The sequence below is a fragment of the Oryza glaberrima genome, chromosome 10 (assembly GCF_000147395.1).
Source record: "Oryza glaberrima chromosome 10, OglaRS2, whole genome shotgun sequence".
NCBI lineage: Eukaryota > Viridiplantae > Streptophyta > Magnoliopsida > Poales > Poaceae > Oryza > Oryza glaberrima.
The window spans coordinates 8,719,138-8,740,672 of NC_068335.1; the positions used below are offsets into that span (position 1 = coordinate 8,719,138).

The 21,535-nt window shown below is 46.9% G+C and overlaps 1 protein-coding gene across 4 annotated transcripts; it reads left to right on the forward strand.

Annotated features, from left to right (window-relative positions):
- The first annotated feature begins 673 nt into the window (after positions 1–673).
- Positions 674–19,812, forward strand: LOC127785620 (B3 domain-containing protein Os10g0323000-like). Of its 4 annotated transcripts, XM_052313018.1 has the most exons (10): positions 674–1,179; positions 1,276–1,322; positions 2,910–3,035; positions 3,142–3,221; positions 17,242–17,364; positions 17,474–17,597; positions 18,116–18,182; positions 18,260–18,572; positions 18,723–18,785; positions 19,344–19,812. In XM_052313018.1, exons 6-10 carry the CDS (start codon positions 17,509–17,511, stop codon positions 19,409–19,411), a joined length of 600 nt encoding a protein of 199 aa, XP_052168978.1. In that variant the 5' UTR covers positions 674–1,179; positions 1,276–1,322; positions 2,910–3,035; positions 3,142–3,221; positions 17,242–17,364; positions 17,474–17,508; the 3' UTR covers positions 19,412–19,812. The 4 variants fall into 4 exon arrangements, with proteins under 4 accessions (XP_052168978.1, XP_052168979.1, XP_052168976.1 ...); XM_052313019.1 differs by lacking the exon at positions 19,344–19,812 and having other exon boundaries at positions 18,049–18,182; positions 18,723–19,101; XM_052313016.1 differs by lacking the exon at positions 19,344–19,812 and having other exon boundaries at positions 18,723–19,101.
- The last annotated feature ends 1,723 nt before the right edge of the window (positions 19,813–21,535 follow it).

Consider the following 21,535-nt stretch of genomic DNA (forward strand, 5'->3'; position numbering starts at 1 on the left):
TAATAATGTTTTAGGAAAACCTATTCGGTTAATGCCTTTGTCGTGATCAATTGACCTTTTGTGCTTCATTATAGATATGATCAGGTGCCCTCAATAATGCTATCAGTGTACTTACTGCTAAACGTGCCAAATATATATTTTTGCTTGCTGACAACCATTGAAACACTACCATAAACACATGGGTTACTATAACGTTTGATCTGCTTTACATGCTCTCACGTTTACTCATATAAGTTCTAATTTTATATTGTCCAAAACAAACGGTAGGGCGCCGCCAAGCGTGCCAAAAGTTCTAATTCATAAATGTAAGCCGCGCAGACTGGGCGGGCGTTGGGGCGTCCCGGTGTAGAATTTTGCAAAAAAGCCCTCCGCTTCGCGCGTAATTCGTCCGCGGTCCCCGGTGCACAGTACCCCTGATAGGAACACTGCGAGAGGTGGAAATTTTTCGAAAAGACCCTCCGGTTTGCGTGTAATTCGGTATAAGTCCCTCATAAACAGTACCCCATGGGGTGTTATTTTTTATTTAGGCCCTTCTAAAGACAGGATATTCCATACGAAGGAGGGAAAAATCGGCAATTAGGACCGAGCCGTGAAACTTTAAAGGTGAGGGGCTTTTTCGCAAAACTACGCGCACTAATGCCACTAACCCACCTCAATCCCCAGCCCTCGCCACCACCGCCGGTCTCTCCTCCCTCTCGTCCCACGCTCTCGACCCCCGCCACCGCCTCCCCCTCGCACCGCCGCCGTCGTGTCCCCGTCCCGGTCGCGTCGCCGTGTCCGACGCCTTCGCCTCCCTCTCCCGCCGCCGGTCCGCCGTTCGCTGCCGTCGCCGTCTCCATCTTATCTCCGCGTCCGCCTCGCGCCACCGCCGCCTCCGCCGTTACCGACCGCCTCCATTGCCGTCACCGAGCGCACAACCTCCACCGTCACCGAGCCGCCGTTGCCACCGTCGCTGTCGACCACTGTCTCCGGCTGCCGGCTGCCGGCTGCCGGCGTCCGGATCCGTCGGGGGGCTGTCAGATCCGTGTCCCCTGACCACATGGAAGGGTCGCTCTCGGGTGGAGCAGATCAACGCTGGGCACGAAGGTGCGAGCGCGGATGGAGCAGTTCGAGCAGCCGCCGCCATCCTCCTCGTCCCTCGAAGCCACAGGTAATAGACGAGACAAGCCGCTCTTCCAGGTTTGTCATCCGCGCCACCTCTCAACCTACTAATCCCCATCGTTTCCTACTTCTCCTGCTCAAAGCGTCCTTTACCGCGATGTGAAAATCCTGCAGGTCAACAAGGAGAAGAAGGGTGCTATTCAACGAGTGGTTCAAGCACAGTGAGTTCCCCTCCCGCTCTTATATTGTAAATTTGCAAAACGGGAAACAATAAGGCTAATGTTTGAACAATTCAATGAAAGTGTGATCTTGCCGGTAGAAAAACAACATTTCTTTCATGAGAATTCGGAGCAGACCTATGTTAAGTCCAGGATTTTCATTGTGAATAGTTCAACTTCTATAGCAATTGGGAAAAATCCCATGTTCCTGAGTCCTGACAGGGCCTAAGTGAGCACGAAGTCCACCAAATTATAGCACATTACTGCATTTAAAGTTTTAAACCTTTTTCTTTACCCTTTCTATAATGAGAAGCAGTTCCAGCGCCTTCGCTAACGATGATCCCGAAAAAGAAGAAATGGTCAATAGATATACCTTCAGCTATGTGCTGTTAGCATTATTTTTAGCATATAATTCAATTAACATATTAGGAAATTTTGCACTATATATCTAACACAAGTGAATTAGCATATTATTGGTATTAAACAATTAGAAAGGATAAAATGTACCTCTGGTTTCTCTTATTCTGATTTAATGCATGCTTGATCTCTAACGTTGGACTTTAAGACATTGGTACTCATGTTTGATCTCTCCCATTTCTATTTGGAAATGTTTCCAGTTACCATAAGGGCACATCCTCACATTTACACACTGACAAAACTGGCTTCATTTCTTTTATATTTACTGAACTGCTCTGAGTTTGATTTACAAAATAATGCCCAACAGCCAGCTTGCACAAGACGATGATGTTTCTTACATGTCAAACATTCTGGTTTCTTGCCTTATCTGAGCTATTCAGCCAACAAGGAGTTACCTCGATGGCCTGATGTTCTCCATAAGATATTTGTGGAGGCTGTGGCCTATCATGGAGGTCCCTATGGTTTGGCTTCTCGGCCTTAAAAATCATGCTTTGGATCTCAAAATACTCATTGACGAAACCAGGGGCGGTACCACCCATTAGGCGGGGTTGGGCGGCCGGCTCAGCTACGGCCCGCGCCGCCCCAACCCTCCATATCTTTCTTGGGCCGCCTACCACTACATCCAATTCACAATTAGCCCATAAATAAGCAGCCCAACTGTCCAATTTTAATCCTGCGTATGTGATGCTTTCCTGAGTCAATTTCTCGACACTGCTCACCCCCGTCCCCTACTATAGTTAGGTGCCTAATGTTTTTCTCTCTCTCCCTTCTAAGCAAAATAATAATTATCTTATTCTGGGTATGTGATATCTTCTCATATATTTATTTTTTAAAAGATATCTATCAACTATGCTTTATAAATTGACTCATATTTGCAAATTGATATGTTTACTAGTATCTTTTTATGTATGATGAATATGACGCAAAAATTATTACTGTATTTTAATATCATTTTTGTTTTTTGTTTGTCTTAATTTATTGATTATACTATATGTTTATATAACATATAATTAAAACATAAATATGGTATTTTTTGCGTTTAGTTGTTCTTATTGAGACGAGCATCTTCGCCCCATCTTTATTTTAATCCTGCGTCCACCACTGGACGAAACTGATGCTATGTTATTGCTAAAAAAAACTGATGCCGTGTTATACGATTGTTGCAACCTGCAGAAGCTAAACCAGCTGCAGTGAAGGAGACAATGCAAGCTATGGGTGTCAGTTGTCACAGGCCTTACGACCCACAACATCAAGAGTCACCTCTAGGTACCTCCTGCCATGTTGCAAGCTTTTTATCAGGTATTTTGATAATTCTCTCTCTTTTGATCCATGGATGAGAATGGTATTGTTCGCTCGCAGTGACAAAGCTCTGTCTATAATCTTTGCCTCCTTATGAACTGTATAGGAGTTGATCAGTGACTACTTTCTTAATGGGCATGATTCTTTACACTATGAAAGCATGAAGTGACTATTTTGGCATTGGAGGTATGCAACTAATCTTGGCATTTTGCTTTTTCCCCATAAGATCGGGGCATATCCCTATAAAAGTTTTATATATATATATAATTTTAGCTACATTATTATGCAGCTGCTCTCCTACAATATCTACTCCCTCTGTTTTATATTATAGGTCACTTTGACTTTCTTATATTCAATTTTTTTAAGTTTGACCATGTTTATAAGTAAATAAAGCAATATTTTCAGCACAACAAACATAGTATCAAAATATATTCACTGTTACATTTAATAAAACTAATTTGGTGTTATCGATGTTGCTAAATTTTTCTAATAGTTTGGTCAAACCGAAGAACTTTGGTTAGGAAAAAGAGTCAAAACGATATATAATATGAAACGGAGGGCGTACATAGGTTGGTGATAGTCTATTTCTGGTAGACCCGAAACCCATTGAAGAGTGTGTATCTGAGTAAAGCTGTTCTTTTATCCGTAAACAATAAATGGGTTCAATTTTTATCCCAACTTTATTAGCTGCTTCAAATAATTGAGTTTGTTGTAGCTCTTAACTGTTGTGTCATTTTAGCATGGGTACATATAGTATTGGGGATCTTACTGAAGTTTAGTTGGTGCCTCAATTATTCTGTAATCTCCACCAACATAGATTTTCTCCAGTTTAGAAGCTCATGAGCCCATGACTGATAATATTTAAGGGCCTTTACTATTTTATGAAGGCTTTTTAACATAAGCATATTGTATACTAGATTTCTGGATTTCGTTATGAGAATTGTGTACTATACACTTTGTTGGTGATATGGCATGAGGCCCTTCAACCAAACCTGCCGGAAGCATGCGACCGATGAGGATTCAAGCCCGAGATGTCAGGGTTAGTCAAGGCGAACCCTCCCCATGGCAAAGACTATGGAGCAAGGACGGCGAGAGGCAGGGAATCACAGCCAAGCTAGAGGTCTCCTGGGCGAAGGGCGCAAGGCGAAGAGCATATGCCGAAGGGGGACGACTTCGCCGTAGTAGTTTCGGCCCCGGGAGGGCCGAAGAAGCTATCCTGGCCCATCAAGCCTTGGGGTCAATTGGGTCGACAATAACCCGTCAGCCCGCTAAGGGCCCATGGACCGCAATAACGCTATGTACCCATGTAAATGTCCCTTTCATAAGGACAACCATGTAAATTCCCCTGCATAACCAAAGCCCTAGTAGTAAGACCTGTAATGGGGGCTATAAATAGCCCCATAGGGCCATGTAATTGGGGGATCCCAAGTAAAATTCTCAAATTAATACACTTTACTTCTTTTCCAACCACTGTTGAGTGACCACCACGTCTTTCGACGTATGTGGTTGTCGTTTCGACAACACACTTCATGGGACCGCAATTACGCTATGTACCCATGTAAATGTCCCTTTCATACAGGCAACCATGTAAATTCTCCTGCATAACCAAAGCCCTAGTAGTAAGACCTGTAATAGGGGCTATAAATAGCCCCATAGGGCCATGTAATAGGGGGATCCCAAGTAAAATTCTCAAATTAATACACTTTACTTCTTTTCCAACCAATGTTGAGTGACCACATCTTTCGACGTATGCGGTTGTCGTTTCGACAATAGCTGGCGCCGACCGTGGGGACCTCCGAGCGAAACCACTGAGAGCGAATGCCACCGAAGAAGGTCGTGAAGGAAAAGGTTACAAGCGAAAGGAAAACGATGCCGGGGCGGATATGGCCGCCGAGGAGAGAGCAGAGCCTTCGGTGCCCGTCGCCGAAGATAGAGGAGCGCCATCTGCTTCCGCACCTGCGCCATCACTACAGCCTTCGGCCCCTGCCACCTCTGTGCAGGTGCCGAACGCGGCTGACATGGCGAAGGCGGCTGCGGCGGCAAGGGCACTCCAGACCAGGGCGGAGATCCTTTCGACAAGCCAACTGCTGGTGCCCCAAGCCGCTCCGTCGCAGCCGGCAGCGGCCCCAACTGCGCTCGTCGCTGTGCAAGCCCAAGTCAACCCTGACCCCGAAACACAAACCGAAGCCAACATGGAAGCCATGCGACAGAACATGACACGACTACAAGACATGCTTCGCCAAATGCAAGAACAGCAGCAAGCATACGAGGCGGCAAGGCGGTCCAAGGTCACTTCGGCCCCAATCCTCTAGTATTCGACAGGCTATGTCCCACCCCAAGTCTATCCACAAGTGCCGACCCAGCCCCTTCCGCCGCAAGTCGGGCAAGCGCCAATGTACTTCGCCGGGCAGCCATCGACCGTAGCAGCGCATCCGGCCCCTCACGTGCAACTGCAAGCTCAACCGGTCGCTGGCCAAGTACACCCTCAACCGCCTAGCCAAGTGCCACAAACAATGGCAGAAGGGGCTTCGGCTCTGCAGGCGCAGCTCCAACCTTTCCTTCAGCAGCTCAGCCAACCCCACAACATTTCAGGAACAGCCCCTTTGGCTCACCCGGAGGGGAATACAAGTCAAGGTGCGCCTGGTTGGTTGCCGTCGAATCAGCCAGGTCTGGGGGCTTTGCCGTGGAGTCAAGGACCGCAGTTCGACTTCATCAATGCCGCTCAGGCACCAACCGTCCAGCCGCAAGCACCAACGCCAGGCTTTGGAGCAAACCAAGCACCAAACCAGGTCGCCATGACATGGTCACAGCCAACTTTCGACCCATCCATGGCGGCTCAGCAAGCATCACCAATCGGAGCCGGGCAGCCGAATGCCATGGCCCAACCTCACGCGCAAGCTATGATTTCGCCCTTCGCCACGCTGTACCCGCAGCAGGGTGTCGTGAACAGGGCAGGGGGCGAAAAGGTGCTACCGCTGAGTGGGGGAATCAAGACCCGTCCAATCCCACCCTAGTTCAAGTTCCCACCCGTCCCACGCTACTCAGGCGAAACTGACCCGAAGTAATTCCTCTCCATTTATGAGTCCGTGATTGAAGCGGCTCATGGCGACGAAAATACCAAGGCAAAGGTAATACATCTCGCTCTAGACGGCATCGCCCGTTCTTGGTATTTCAATTTACCAGCCAATAGCATTTACTCATGGGAGCAATTGCGCGATGTCTTTGTCCTTAACTTTCGAGGCACCTATGAGGAGCCGAAGACGCAGCAGCATCTACTCGGCATTCGCCAGAGGCCGGGGGAGTCGATAAGGGAGTACATGCGTCGCTTCTCGCAAGCCCGGTGCCAAGTTCAAGACATAACCGAGGCGTCTGTCATAAACGCCGCTTCGGCCGGTCTACTCGAGGGCGAACTCACAAGAAAAACCGTCAACAAGGAGCCACAGATGCTTGAGCACCTACTACGCATCATTGACGGGTACGCAAGGGGCGAAGAGGATTCCAAGCGATGGCAAGCAATACAAGCTGAGTATGATAAGGCTTCCGTCGCCGCTACCCAAGCCCAAGCACAAGTTCAAGTTGCCGAACCACCTCCTCTCGCTGTTCGCCAGCCCTAGTCGGCGATCCAAGGACAACCGCCAAGGCAAGGTCAAGCCCCCATGACCTGGAGAAAGTTCAGAACCGACCGGGCGGGCAAGGCTGTGATGGCTGTCGAAGAAGTGCAAGCCCTCCGCAAGGAGTTCGACGCCAAGCAAGCAAGCAACCATCAGCAGCCTGTCCGCAAGAAGGTCTAAAAAGACCTCTACTGCGCCTTTCACGGACGCTCTTCGCACACCACGAAGCAATGCCAAAACATTCGGCAACGTGGTAGCGTGCAAGATCCAAGGCCGCAGCAGGGAGCAGCTGTCGAAGCATCTCGTGAAGCAGCTCAAGAAAAAGCACCCCCGGCCGAACAGCGCCAAGATGCGCAGTGCAGAGTAATCCAAGTGATTACAAGGGCCGACCCGCTGATCCAGCTGCCGAAGCGACAAAAGAAGATGCAGCTACGAACGGTCCACAATATCACTTCGACAGGTGAAGGGGCCCCGCAGTATCTGAACCAGCAAATCTCTTTTGGGCTAGGAGATGCCGAAGGAGTAATGTTCCCGCATCAAGATCCTCTGGTGATCTCAGTCGAGATAGCTGGTTTCGGGGTCCGGCGAATCCTGGTCGACGGAGAGAGTTCGGCCGATGTCATCTTCGCTGAAGCATATGCCAAGATGGGGTTGACCACCCAAGCCATTACCCCAGCACCATCATCGCTCCGAGGTTTCGGCGGAGAAGCAGTTCAAGTTCTTGGCCAAGCACAGTTGATGGTAGCCTTTGGCACGGGGGAAAACAGACGCGAAGAGCAAGTATTGTTCGACGTTGTCGACATCCCGTACAACTACAACGCCATCTTCGGCCGTGCAACCTTGAACAAGTTCGAAGCCATTTCCCACCACAATTATCTCAAGCTCAAGATGCCCGGCCCGACAGGAGTGATCATGGTCAAGGGGCTTCAGCCTACGGCTGCTTCAAAAGGCGATCTGGCCATAATCAACAGAGCAGTGCACAATGTTGAGGCTGAACCACATGACCGGGCGAAGCATGCGCCAAAGCCTGCCCCTCACGGCAAGATAATCAAGATACAAATTGATGATGCCGACCCCACAAAGCTCGTATCGCTGGGGGGTGACATGGGCGAAGAAGAAGCTGAGAACATCCTAGAAGTACTCAAGAAGAACATTGATATCTTCGCCTGGGGCTCTGATGAAGTGGGAGGTGTTTCGACAGATCTCATCATGCATCACCTGGCAGTCAAGCCGGATGCCAAGCCAAGGAAACAGAAGTTACGCAAGATGTCCGCTGATCGCCAAGAGGCAGCAAAAGCCGAAATCCAAAAATTGCTCAAGGCTGGGGTCATTCAAGAGATCGGCCATCCTGAGTGGCTGGCGAATCCAGTGCTGGTGCGGAAGTCATATGGCAAATGGCGCATGTGTGTTGATTTCACAGACTTAAACAAAGTATGTCCGAAGGACGATTTCCCCTTGCCACGGTTCAACCAGCTCGTGGATTCGACAGCTGGCTGTGAACTCATGAGCTTCCTAGATGCATATTCCGGCTATCACCAGATCCACATGAACCCGACCGACATCCCCAAGACAGCCTTCATCACACCATTTGGCACCTTTTTTCACCTTAGGATGCCTTTCGGCCTGAGGAATGCTGGAGCAACCTTCGCCAGGCTGGTGTACAAGGTCCTTTACAAGCAGTTGGGGCGAAACGTGGAAGCTTATGTCGACGACATCGTCGTAAAAAGCCGCAAGGCTTTCGACCCCGCGTCCGACCTACAGGAGACCTTCGACAACTTGCGTGCAGCGGGTATGAAACTGAATCCTAAGAAGTGTGTTTTCGGCGTTCGGCGTAGGCAAGTTGTTGGGTTTCCTTGTTTCTGAAAGAGGCATCGAGGCGAATCCCGAGAAAATCGATGCCATTCAGCAAATGAAGCCTCCATCGAGCGTACGTGAAGTACAAAAGCTCGCAGGCCAAATTGCGGCACTCAGTCGAGTCTTCTCAAAGGCAGCCGAAAGAGGTTTGCCCTTCTTCAAAACCCTCCGGGGCGCGGGAAAATTCAACTGGACACCCGAATGCCAAGCAGCGTTCGACAAGCTAAAGCAATACTTGCAAAGCCCGCCAGCTCTGATCAACCCAGCACCAGGAAGCGAACTGCTGCTATACCTGGCAGCTTCGCCAGTGGCAGTCAATGCTGCTCTCGTCCAAGAAACGGATTCAGGCCAGAAGCCGGTCTATTTCATCTCCGAAGCATTGCAAGGAGCGAAGACTAGATACATTGAAATGGAAAAACTCGCTTACGCCCTGGTGATGGCTTCACGCAAGCTTAAGTATTATTTTCAGGCCCACAAAGTCATAGTGCCATCGCAGTACCCTTTGGGCGAAATACTCCGGGGCAAAGAAGTTACTAGTCGGCTTAGCAAGTGGGCAGCAGAGCTATCCCCTTTCGACTTACATTTTGTTGCCCGCACTGCTGTCAAGTCCCAAGTGCTAGCTGACTTTGTCGCCCCTGAACCCGAGCCCGTCGAACAGCCCTGGGTGATGTACTCCGACGGTTCGTGGTCGCACAAGGGGGCGGGCATTGCGGCAGTACTCAATTCGCCAAACGGTGTGCCGATTCGGTATGTCGCAAGGCTGCAGTTTGACACAACCAACAACGCGGCAGAATACGAAGCCATTCTTCTGGGCCTAAGAAAGGCGAAAGCATTGGGGATTCGGCGCCTGCTAATCCGAACCGATTCTAAGCTCGTGGCGGGCCATATCGACAAGTCCTTTTGAGGCAAAATAAGAAGGGATGAAGAGGTATTTGGAGGCCGTTCGGTCTATGGAAAAGTGCTTCATCGGCATAACGGTCGAACATTTACCTAGAGGCCAGAACGAGGAAGCGGACGCCTTGGCGAAATCTGCTGCTTGTGATGGCCCACATTCGCCTGGCATCTTTTTTGAAGTCCTATATGCATCAAGTGTGCCCATGGACAGCTTGGAGGTCATGGCAATCGACCAGGTGAAACTGGGCGAAGACCCATGCGACTAGCGAACCCCGTTTGTGAAGCACCTTGAAACTGGCTGGCTTCCGGAAGACGAAGCAGAGGCAAAGCGCTTGCAACTCAGAGCCACGAGGTATAAGATGGTCTCGGGCTAGCTCTATCGCTCCGGGGTACTTCAACCCTTGCTTCGCTGCATCTCTTTTGCCGAAGGCGAGGAAATGACGAGGGAGATACACCAGGGGCTATGTGGCGCGCACCAAGCCGCAAGAACAGTTGCCTCCAAAGTGTTTATCAAGGAGTTTACTGGCCCACTGTGTTGAAAGTCTGTGTTGAGCAAATCAAGAAGTGCGAAAGTTGCCAGCGTCATGGCCGAAGCCAAACCGCGCCCCAGTATGAGTTGCAGCCCATCGCACCAATCTGGCCCTTCGCCAGATGGGGACTGGACATCATTGGGCTGTTCCCGGTGGCGCGAAACGGGTACAAGTTTGCAATTGTGGCCGTTGAATACTTCTCTCGATGGATTGAGGCCGAACCCCTCGGAGCGATTACTTCGGCAGCAGTACAGAAGTTTGTATGGAAAAACATTGTTTGCCGTTTCGGAGTGCCAAAAGAGCTCATCACTGACAACGGCAAGCAGTTCGACTCTGACAAGTTCAGAGAAATGTGCGAAGGGCTTAACTTGGAAATCATGTTCGTGTCGGTTGCGCACCCGCAGTCAAATGGGGCGGCCGAACGTACAAATGGTAAGATCCTAGAAGCACTAAAGAAAAGGCTTGAGGGGGCAGCGAAGGGCAAATGGCCAGAGGAAATGCTATCTGTTCTCTGGGCCCTTTGGACGATCCCCACAAGACCAACCAAGTTCAGCCAGTTCATGTTTCTTTATGGCGATGAGGCAATGACCCCGACAGAGCTAGGGGCTAACTCACCAAGGGTGACGTTCTCTGGGGGCGAAGAGGGGCGGGAGGTGTCGCCCGAACTCTTGGAGGGGGTAAGAGTCGAAGCACTTGAGCACATGCGCAAGTATGCCACAGGCACTTCGGCAACTTATAACAAAAAAGTTCGACCGACGGAGCTGTTGCCTGGTTATCTTGTCCTAAGGAAGAAGGCGAACCCGATAGCCGTTGGCAAGCTTGAATTGAAGTGGGAAGGACCGTACCTCATCAAGCACAAGTCCAGGACGGGGTCCTTTCGACTGGCGACACTGGAAGGCGAAGAGTTCGACCTTTCCTGGAACACTGCCTCTCTCAAGCGTTTTTATGTCTAGAACGGGTGGCACCTAAATCGCCAACTTGTAAAAATGTATATATCGTTCTGTAAGCCCTTCGGCACTATGTAAGCTTTTCGGCAAGAAAAAGAAAAAAAAAGAAAAGAAAAAAAAAAGAGGAAAATGAAAGAAGACAAAAAACTGGATGTAGGGCTATTATCCACCACGGAGGCCTGAACCAGTATAAAATCTCTGTGCCCTCTACCTTCTTTTTATTTTTTATTTGTTTGTGTGATTGATAATTTGCGGAAAAACCCCAAGGCAAACGCCTGATCAGCGAAAAAGGCCAGGGGGGCGAAATGAATCGGCCGAAGCATCGCTCGCCGAACGTTGAAACCGCAACAGCTTGTTTCGGGGAAAGCACAAAGTGCTTCCTACAACGTAGAACAAAACGGAAGCCGAAAGCTAAAAAGTCAACCTATTTCGCTAATATATGCAAAGGGGCCGACACGTTCCGACCCAACGAAAAGCACGCGAAGTGACAATGCAAAAATAGCAAAAAGGAAATAAAACACACCTTTATTGATTTTAAATAAAAATGTATCGAAGAATACAAACCCATTACAATGGTGTTACAGCCCAACTTACAGATAAATTACATTTTCGCCCCCGCGATCTCTCTCTCTGTAAGGAATGATCAGGCGAACTAGGTTTATCATAACTACTAGTATCATACACAACCCTAGGAAGAGAAGGAGGCGAAACACAGACTAGACTGTAACGACGCTGGGAGATTGCCTCCTACCGATCAGTCTTCTGATGGTTTCGCCAAAAGCGAGCCATATCCTCCAAACGTCTTGAATGAACAAGATCGTAGTCTTCTAAGGTTTGCCCAGGGTGCGCTCGAAGCCACCCGACAACCTTAAAAACCTTATAGCTGCGGCCGTTTATCACCATTTCGCGATAAACAGGCCGAAATGGGCATCGCACCTTCGGCAAACCCTTCAACGCCACAAACTTCTTGTTACTGTTTCGCCAATTTTTAGCGGGAGGTCGAACGCAAACCTTTCGGCCGCATGCCTGCTGGCAAAGCGTCAAAAAAGGAGAAGTACAAAAAGGGAGGGGAATATAGACGAAGATCAGCCCCGATTTCAAACAGAACAATTAAATAGGCGAAAAGGTTATACTTTGCCAGTAGAATAGGGACTATATTAAATACACGGCTTAAAGCCGAACAGACAAAAAGTCTATATACAAAAACTTAGGCTACAAGAAGGTCCGAAAGGATCAAAGGAAAAATAAAAATAATAAAAAGACACGAGGGCGAAGGGCCTCACACCTCAGGGTGGTCTTGGCCTCCGTCGCCTTCGCCCTCGTGCCCGGGTGACCGTTCCGATGGCCCGGGATCCTTTTCGGAGTTGGCGGCAGCGGCCTCCTCGTTCCTCGCGATCCTCTCAAGGTTCTCGCGGAGTCGAATCTTTGCACAATCCCGGCCGCCATCCTCCCAAAACCCCTTCCGAAAGGCCCTTAGCGCAGCTCCGGAGCACTGCGTGTTGCTAGGCCATTCTTCCTTCACGAATTTGGGAAAATTCCCGATGTGGTCGCAGCCGTGCGCATGCAGGAGGCTGAGAACGAATCCTGCCGAAACATGAGCGTAACAGTCCCCGTAGGCGCCTGCCACTTCGACAACCGAGTCGGCCACCTCTTGCGTCCATTCGGAGAAATCGAGTGCAGTCCCGCCTTCGCCCGGAGCACCTTCCGCCCGCGCCCCAAGGTCGTTAAGGCCAGCCGGAGAGTGTAACAGGCCTCCTTGGCAGACTCTGTGGCCGGTACCAGGGTCGCAGCAGTAGCTTCGGCCGACGCGAGACGGGCTTCGAGGGATTTAATCTTCTCCTCGGCTGAAGCAAGTTGTCGGTCTCGTTCGGTGTCCCGCTTGCTTGCTGCTTCAAGGTCAGAGCAGAGAGACCTGTTTTCAGCATTCGCCTTCTTCAAAGTCTCTGCCACCACACGCCTTTCGTCTTCCTTGTGGCGAAGATCTTCTTCGGACTTGCGAAGGCGAAGGCGGTACCCAGATGTCATTCTAAGGCAGACTTCTTGGCACTTAAGTGCGCGGCAAGGCCCTGATAAAAAAACATACATTACGTCAGAGAGCTAGCGAAGGAGCAAAATTCAGCACGCAAAAATAAGTCATACCCGCACAAATAGGCTCTCGACAGCCGCGCAGCTTTCGCCGAACTCGTTCAATTCGGTGAAGAGCCAAAGGCCTTAGGTCAGCGCTATGACCTGGCACACCCCGTCCACGAACGGAGTGATCTCCGGCCGCGTGGCGAAGTCGGCGGGGACGAAATGTGGGGCGGTAAGTGTCACGTCCGAAACGCTCGCTTCGACCGCCGGGGCCTTCCCCTCTCGTTGACGAATAGGTGAAGGGACCACATCGACCAGTTCGTCTTCAGCAACGTTCGCCCTAGCGGCCGGGGCTGAGGCACTCCCGCCCATCGCCGCTTCGGCATCGCTAGCGGGTGGCGGAGACATGCGCCTGCCATGGGAAGTTGCGCGCCGCAACACCGGCAAAGTAGGGGTCCCGTCGGACCCTTCGCTGTCCGAAAAGCCATGGCCGACCTGCACAACCTTCCCTTTCTTCTTTTTCCTTCTGACAGCCATCATCGGTTTCGTGGTTGTGCTGGAGATCGCCAAAAGGGTGTTCGCCACGACGATATCTTGTGGTCGTGTAGGTGAGACATGAGAGCCTGCCCCGGATTTCGCAGGGGTAGGGCTGGGGGTATAGCCATGAGAGCCATCCTCCTCAGAACCGGCATCAGCATCCTCCTCTTCCTCCTCCCCATCACTTTCGACGGCGGCCTTCGCGCTACGGCGAGTTTGGACTTGGCCGCCTTTCGCGACCGCACGCTTGCGCTTTTTCGAAGTGCCAGCCTCGTCATCGCCGGCCCGAGAGGGGTTTGATCGGCTCGGCAATTCGCCGGTATAGACACGATTCAGTCGGCCGTCGGCTTGGCGCTGGAGCAAGCGGGCGAACTCGGCTGTGGTTAGAGCCCCGATCATCTTTGACGCCTCAATTTCAGCTCTTCCAAAGTCCGCACTGCGAAAAGAGAGGAACACAACCGTTTAACCTTAAAAGCGCTTTCGTGAAGGAAGTATGCGGCCTAAGTCAAAAACAAAAACCTTACTTTCGGCCCTGGCAGGGAGAACTAGGCGGGGAAGCCCAAGAACTTCTTCGCCCTCGTTCACGGAAACGTCCCACACACGGGCGAGAGGGGAAATCCGAAGGAGACAAAACTCCTCGCAAAGATCCCGGGTGCTCAGCCGTTGGGCAACCTTGCAAAGGAGAATGGGCCGGGACTCGAGAGTCCCATCGATCTCCACGTTTGGCTTCGCGTTGATGGAGACGGCAGAACGCTCAAAAAGCAGCCAGTTCGCTTGAGCATCTTCGGCGGAGTAGGGGTTGCTGATGTAGAACCATTTCTGCATCCAGTTCCTGTCCCATTTCGCCATCGATGTAGGCACTGGCCAAGCATCTGAACGCTTCGGCCGCAGCATGAAGTTCACGCAGCCGAAAACAGTTTTCCTCGGACCTGTCGGCGTCTGCACATCTTTGGTCGAGGCGCATGCAGTAAACAGAGTGGCGAAAAGCTCGGCGGTAGGGGCGAACCCACAGGTCCGGCACATCCAAGCGAAAACCGCTAGCTTCGGGAACGCCGACGGGCTACGCTAGGGAAGCCTAACCTCATACATCGAAAGCACTGAAGGCAAGAAGTGGTCGCACGGGAGGCGAAGCCCATTAGCGAAGTATGAAGACAACCGTTCGCCCATCCCCAGGCGAGGGAACAATGGCCTCGCCCCCGCACGATCCTTGGCCCTCTATGAGAGAACCGAATGATACCAGTTCGCCCAAGTCGGCCTCTTTGACAAGTGATTTGCCAAGGAAGCACGACCATCCTTCGCCAAGGCTTCCAGGATCTTCGCCAGTTGACCCGGCCTTGGTAGGCTTGTGGGGAGCCATTAGGCTCGTAGCACACAGAAAAGAGAGGTAAAAAGCTGGAAGGCTAGGAGCACGACGATGGCGAAAAAGCTAAAAAACAGGAGAGCGAAGAGAGCACGGAGCGTGTTAAGCGGTAAAAAAGGGGAGAGCACGGGGAGAGTGAAAAATGGCAGGCCGGTTTGGGGGTATATATAACCCCGTAGCGAGACCGTTCGCCTGCCAACCAATCGAGCTCTGACATGTGTCAAAGGGCAGACGAAACGGTAAATTCCCATCGGGACGATGCCGAACAGTAAAAAGCCCGAATACGGAGAAGGAAAAGCCCACTGGGCCCATTACTATTCATAGTAATAAAAGAGACTAAACAACCCCCCTTCGACGCTTTGCAACGAATGCGAAGAGGAGTTTTTTCTCAAAGAAATTTTCTCTAAGCGTAGAAACAAACAAACTTTACTTGCAGGAGCGATGTAGGTTTCGGCAGGAGCACCGGTCGAAAGGGGGCGCCACATACCATATCACATGGTTTGCACGGTCTCGGCCGAAGCTCCTATCTCACCCTTGCCCGTGAGGGGCTTGTTGGCGATATGGCATGAGGCCCTTCGACCAAACCTGCCGAAAGGATATGACCGATGAGGATTCAAGCCCGAGATGTCAGGGTTAGTCAAGGCGAACCCTCCCCATGGCGAAGACTATGGAGCAAGGACGGCGAGAGGCAGGGATTTGCAGCCAAGCTAGAGGCCTCCTGGGCGAAGGGCGCAAGGCGAAGAGCATATGCCGAAGGGGGACGACTTCGCCGTAGCAGTTTCGGCCCCGGGAGGGCCGAAGAAGCTATCTTGGCCCATCAAGCCTAGGGGTCAATTGGGTCAACAATAACCCGTCGGCCCGCTAAGGGCCCATGGATCCAAGGTTGTCAGTTTTCTGATTCGTATCCTAGTATCTTACGATACTACGATTCTACCAAGCCGAAACGATACCGATCCCACCTAGTATCCTAATTTTCATAGTATCTTGATCCTACTATTCATTACTACACGATCCTACGAAATCTTAGGTGGTATCCCGATTCTACGATTCCTAGATACTACAAAATATTATTTAAAATAACATGGTTTGAAAATAATGTAACTAAATACGCTCAAATTTATATGAAAATCAGTTAAATATATCAAAACCAACATGGTTTCTCTTGATAAATGTCTCTATTTGCATGACATATATCATTACTACATTTTTTTATATAGAATGGCTATATATAATTAATATAAATATTAATTAAACTTAAAAAAAGAAAATCTCATAGTATCCCGATCCTACGATACGATATTACTTTGAGCAAAACGATACTACCTAGTATCCCGATCCTGACAACCTTGTATGGACCGTAATTACGCTATGTACCCATGGAAATGTCCCTTTCATAAGAGCAACCATATAAATTCCCCTGCATAACCAAAGCCCTAGTAGTAAGACCTGTAATAGGGGCTATAAATAGCCCCATAGGGCCATGTAATAGGGGGATCCCAAGTAAAATTCTCAAATTAATACACTTTTTACTTCTTTTCCAACCAATGTTGAGTGACCATGTCTTATGCGGTTGTCGTTTCGACAACACACTTCATGGGAGTGTATTAAATGAAAAAAAAGTTAACCTACAGAGAGAAGCCATGATAATAATGATTAATGAATAGTCCTTTTACCCTCCCAATAATATTTTTTGTTTATTTCCAATTCACCAATATTAGAATTATTAAACACATACAATAGCTCTGGTCGTTGAACACATTTAGTCCATCTGTCCATTGAAAATGCTAAGGTCCAACAATGTTAGAATTGCCCGGTGAAAACAATGCTAGAATTATTAAATATCACAGTAGTTTACATACTTTTCACTCAGATGGGTAATTGCATTTTGTGCTAATTCTTCATATGGACTATCTTTTGCATGTCAAATAAAGGATTAAGCTTGTTTCGTCTCACATCTATATTAGTGTTAGCATTTTAGAATCTGTTTCTTTTAGGATGCATAATAAAGGTTTGCTGCACATTTAATGAAGAAAAGCTTCGTCACATCTAAACCGTGCATAAAAGGGATGACTTCACAACTTATTTTTTCTTATCTTGCTTGTGGCAATACTGATATACCTTCGCCCTTTGTTTGGCATATTATATATATCTACGGTCTACAAATTAGAATCATCGATAAATTGGTCATCTATTGCTGAATCTTCATTTGCCAATGTGGTTTAGATGCTTTCTTTTTAAAGCATGTTTGCAAATGGACTATAGTATTGTTGAATGTTGATTTATTGGGTTTAATTACTATCTCATAATATTATGCCATCGAGAGAATGTTGTTTCTGTGTTCAGCCTGCACTTGGCCTTGGGTGACACCTCATTTTTTTTTCTATCCTCTTCCAATGACCCCAGATCAGCAGCGGTCTTGCAAATCTTATGCTGAGGTGAGCTCCAAGCATGGTGCCAGATCAGGACGGTGAACTCCGGCATGATGTGTGAGCCGATATGATGGCTAGGCTGTGGCGACCCGTAGAAGTTTGTTTTTATCTCCCTGCTCTATTTGATGTTAGATTCCATTATGTATATTCAGAGATCCAATCAGTATTAATTAGTTAATGTTCATGCATCGGATTTGTTAATGCAGATGTTCTCTAAGCACTTCACTTCGGCTAACAGCCCATGTTACAAGTTCTATCGTCCATGAGCAATCAAGCAACATCAGATATGGAGAGAATCGGAAGCATGGGCAGAGATATGCATATCATGAGGTATTCTCTTCACTTGCATGACAAACATCGTCCCATTAAGTACTAATCCTAACTAATTTATTGTAAATCATGCCCCTTGTATAGTTTGCTTCTCTGGCTGAAGTACTATAGCTGATTCCTTGCTTTTTTGTGCCAGATAGAAAATATTTCCATGATCCTTCGCAAATTATAAACAGCGTTGAATACAGGATATTCCCATATTTCTTTAACAATCAATATTAAATATTGTATTAACTGTGAACCTTTAGTTGCTCCTTCTCTTTATTATCTAAATTTGTTCTAACCATTATCACCTTCTTATATTCTTTCCATATCTTATTAGACCGCTAAAAACACTCTTTTATCATCTTATCATATAGGTCACTATCTTTCTTATATTGTACATATTTTCCCTGCCCCAAAAATAGTTGATCTTTACATGCACCCACAATAATGCTATTCCTAATTTTAGGTCTGCCTCCATTATAGAACAGCAACATTTTATTCAGCCACTGATATACAAACAACATATGTTCCAGCTTCTTTATGATGACTCAAACAACATCTGCTATGCTAAGGTTCACACAGTTGGATGGAGAAGATTTTGTAAGTGCAAACAGCTACTTTTCGCATTCGCATGAACATACTACGCTATCTGTTACTGATGGGAATTTTTTTTGTAGCCTCTCCCACCCGAGATTGTTGCCCGCTGCAATGGACACAATGGGAAACATCTAACTTTAGTCACACGGAATAGCAAACCAGTGAATGTCAGGCTCGAAAAAAGAGGCCAATCATTCTACATCTCGAAAGGCTGGAAAAAATTTGTTGAACTTACTGACTTACGTGTTGGACAGTGTGTTAGATTTAGTGTCTCTTCTCCATCAACACTTGATCTCCTCATACTTGACAAGCATGGAACAAGTCTTGCCATACCTCCATCAAAAAGAGATCTGAAATTAAAGTCAAAAAGGTCTACACACCAGGACAGCAAAGGTACTCTCGCCACACAAACACCTTTCGTTACAAACAATATGATTATAGTCTCACACCAATTAAGTCAAGAGCCTCATTTATTCATTAACCTATACCATATCATTAACGATACCAGCTCCCTTACTAACGTGCTTCATATTCCTATTGCAGGCCATCCATCTAACACTGATCCAGGACCATCACGTATTATCAACCGCAGGGTGACCAAATCAGGTCAACTGATTACCCATGCCGTTACTTTAGATTGCGTTCCTCTTTTAGTCCTAATAGAATTTCAACACGTACAATTAGCATCACGGCACGCAACAACATCATTTAATCATACAGCCCGCATCTCACATCTCTTCATGGCCTAGGTACACCACCACCAAAAATATATTTAACTTCCTATTTTTACACTGCTGCATAGTGCACCCATAAGAAGTAGCATAAGCACTTTTACAGGCCGAACCACCCCGCATTGCCATTCCCTGTATTATTGCTAATTGGATTCTTTCATACATATTCAAAATACTTATACAATACTTCCATGCAGCAAACAACAAACCCAAGTTTGCAGATCTTTGCTTCTGTGCCGAGAATGTTACCTTGTCAACTGCTCTGAAAAGGCACATGAAAACCCTTGCATAGTGCATCGAACATCCAAGTAAACTCTATGTTGTCACTATGAATGAAACGTTCATGAAACAAGACAGAGTGGTTAGCTTTTTTTACCTATTTATCATCGTCTTATATTTAGAATCATCAGCTAACACCCAACTTCTGGTACAGTACTTTTCAAAAAGGTACTCTATAGACCATCTGGAGCAGCTCATGACTGGCAGAACAGAAGATATTGAAGTGCAGACATTAGTAGGCCCTTCAGTGAACATGGTTCTTCACACATCAACAGACCATCGTTGCAACCTAAAAAAAGGATGGACAGATTTCGCCCTCAGCAATGGCATCAAGTTGAACACAGTGTGCATTTTCCATTTTTACAAGACAACCCATCTAGGAGTGATTGTCGATATCTTCTGAAGATACCCTAATGCTATCTGATATCATGCTTTTGTTAATAGCAAGCGTCCCTACCTCCATACAGCCTACTATTTATATATTATAGTGCCAATGTTATGGCCATCAGCTCGGAACCATATAAATACACTGTGTGCACTCTACTTATCAGTCTATTACACTGGAAGGGACACCAGTCAACCTCCTTAACTATGTATGAACCATTCACTTCTTTATCTGTAAAGACGAACTGTCCTTCCTTCACTGCTTTCTTCCTTATTCAATTTGTTCATTGTACCTGCTATCCTATCTTCACTACCCTTGACCTTTTTAGAATGATTAGCTATACCTGTGCATACTTTTCCTGCTTCGTCGAGTCTCGCCCAGGCGGCGCGCCATTGGCGCGCCCAGCCCTCTAGTTCTGATAATCCCCCGTTTCTTCCCAATCTATTGCTTATCCTATCCTATACTTCTATTTCTATGTAAATTTGTGTCACAAAGCACTCTATCTTGCGTCGGAATTGAATTATTCTCCCTGTGCATGTTGTTGATCTGTAATATTTGAGTTGGATTGTAACAGAATGGGAAAGAGAAAAAAATGAAAGGGGAAGTTGTAGAAATTTTCTGAAGTTAGTGATCACTGGGAAAAAATTAATGCAAAAAACCGACAAAAACACGAAGCCCAACAAAAAGATAAAAACATCAAACATATTTTTTTAGTAATTAATTAATTAGATAGAATCCTTTTCTATTTTCAAATGTCTATTATAATTAAGCTAGAATTAAGACAATAAAAACTGATTTAAAATTTTAAAATACAACAAATTATTCCCCAAATTGGGATGTGATATATCTGAAGTCATGTAATTAATTCCTGGAAGATTGAATGATTCTGTTCTGTTATATCATGTACATAAACGTATATATCTCTGTTAGAATAGGATGTGGCAGTCCACAAAGCTGTGCTAACTTTGAATAATGGTGATGGTTGGCTAGGTCAACAGGAACCATACTGGCAAACTGGTGGCATATATATATATATATGCTTGCAAATTGTACTAACACATTTGCTTAACTCCCTTAAAATCGGCACACACGCTAACTTAATGTCCTTGATTGTTGCGTGGTGGTAATTTAATTACTTTAATTAGACTCATGATTAATTCGTGCAAGGAAGCTGATCCATGTGTTGTCACGCTGTAAACGTACAAGAGGTGCCGCGCATGCATATGCATATAGCAGATGCACCTATAAAGCAATAGGCTAACCAATTATTATGGGGAAAAAGCGGTATGAAACAAGCAATATGAAGAAGCTTAATTATCTATTAAGCAAGCAAGCTTGTGTAAAATTGTGAACTCCTCGAGTCTATCCTATATATTAGCTGAACGTTCTCATATGTCCATGTATGACTAAGAATGTCGTTTGTTTACCTTCTATAAAAAAGGAATGTCAAGTGTTTTTAATGAGCTGCATCAACGTGGATGTTTTAGTAATGTACGAATACGACGGATTAAATTAGCTATGGTATTCATTAATTAGTTTTCCTTCATTTATGTTGGCTAATTTAATACTGTAATAAGTACATCTTACGATACTGTAGTAAGTAAATATATCCAAAATGGATAATATCAACAACACTTAGGGTGATTAAGTACTATCTGTCTGTCTATCTATCTATCTCTATCTTATCTGCTAATCTGGCATTTCCTAAGAACTTCTAGATGAAAAAAAAAGTAGCCACTTATTGGACAGATCCTCTCTTACTGTAAAGTTATAGCCACTAACTTTTAAAGTTTAACATGCAAAGATGCCATATTATTATCCACTGACAATTATTATATTTAATTTAATCATCGTGCAAGCATATTGTATTATCTATAATTTAATAATTTATCTAAAGCTTAACATGCAAAGATTCTATAAATGCAATTATTACATTTAATCATCATGCAAACATGCTATAT

Coding starts and splice junctions, on each gene's coding strand:
- LOC127785620 (XM_052313016.1), top strand. CDS start 17,509: ATGTTACAAGTTCTATCGTCCATGAGCAATCAAGCAACATCAGATATG. Junction 17,598..18,115: donor AGAGATATGCATATCATGAG/GTATTCTCTTCA, acceptor CATATGTTCCAG/CTTCTTTATGATGACTCAAA. Junction 18,573..18,722: donor TACACACCAGGACAGCAAAG/GTACTCTCGCCA, acceptor TTCCTATTGCAG/GCCATCCATCTAACACTGAT.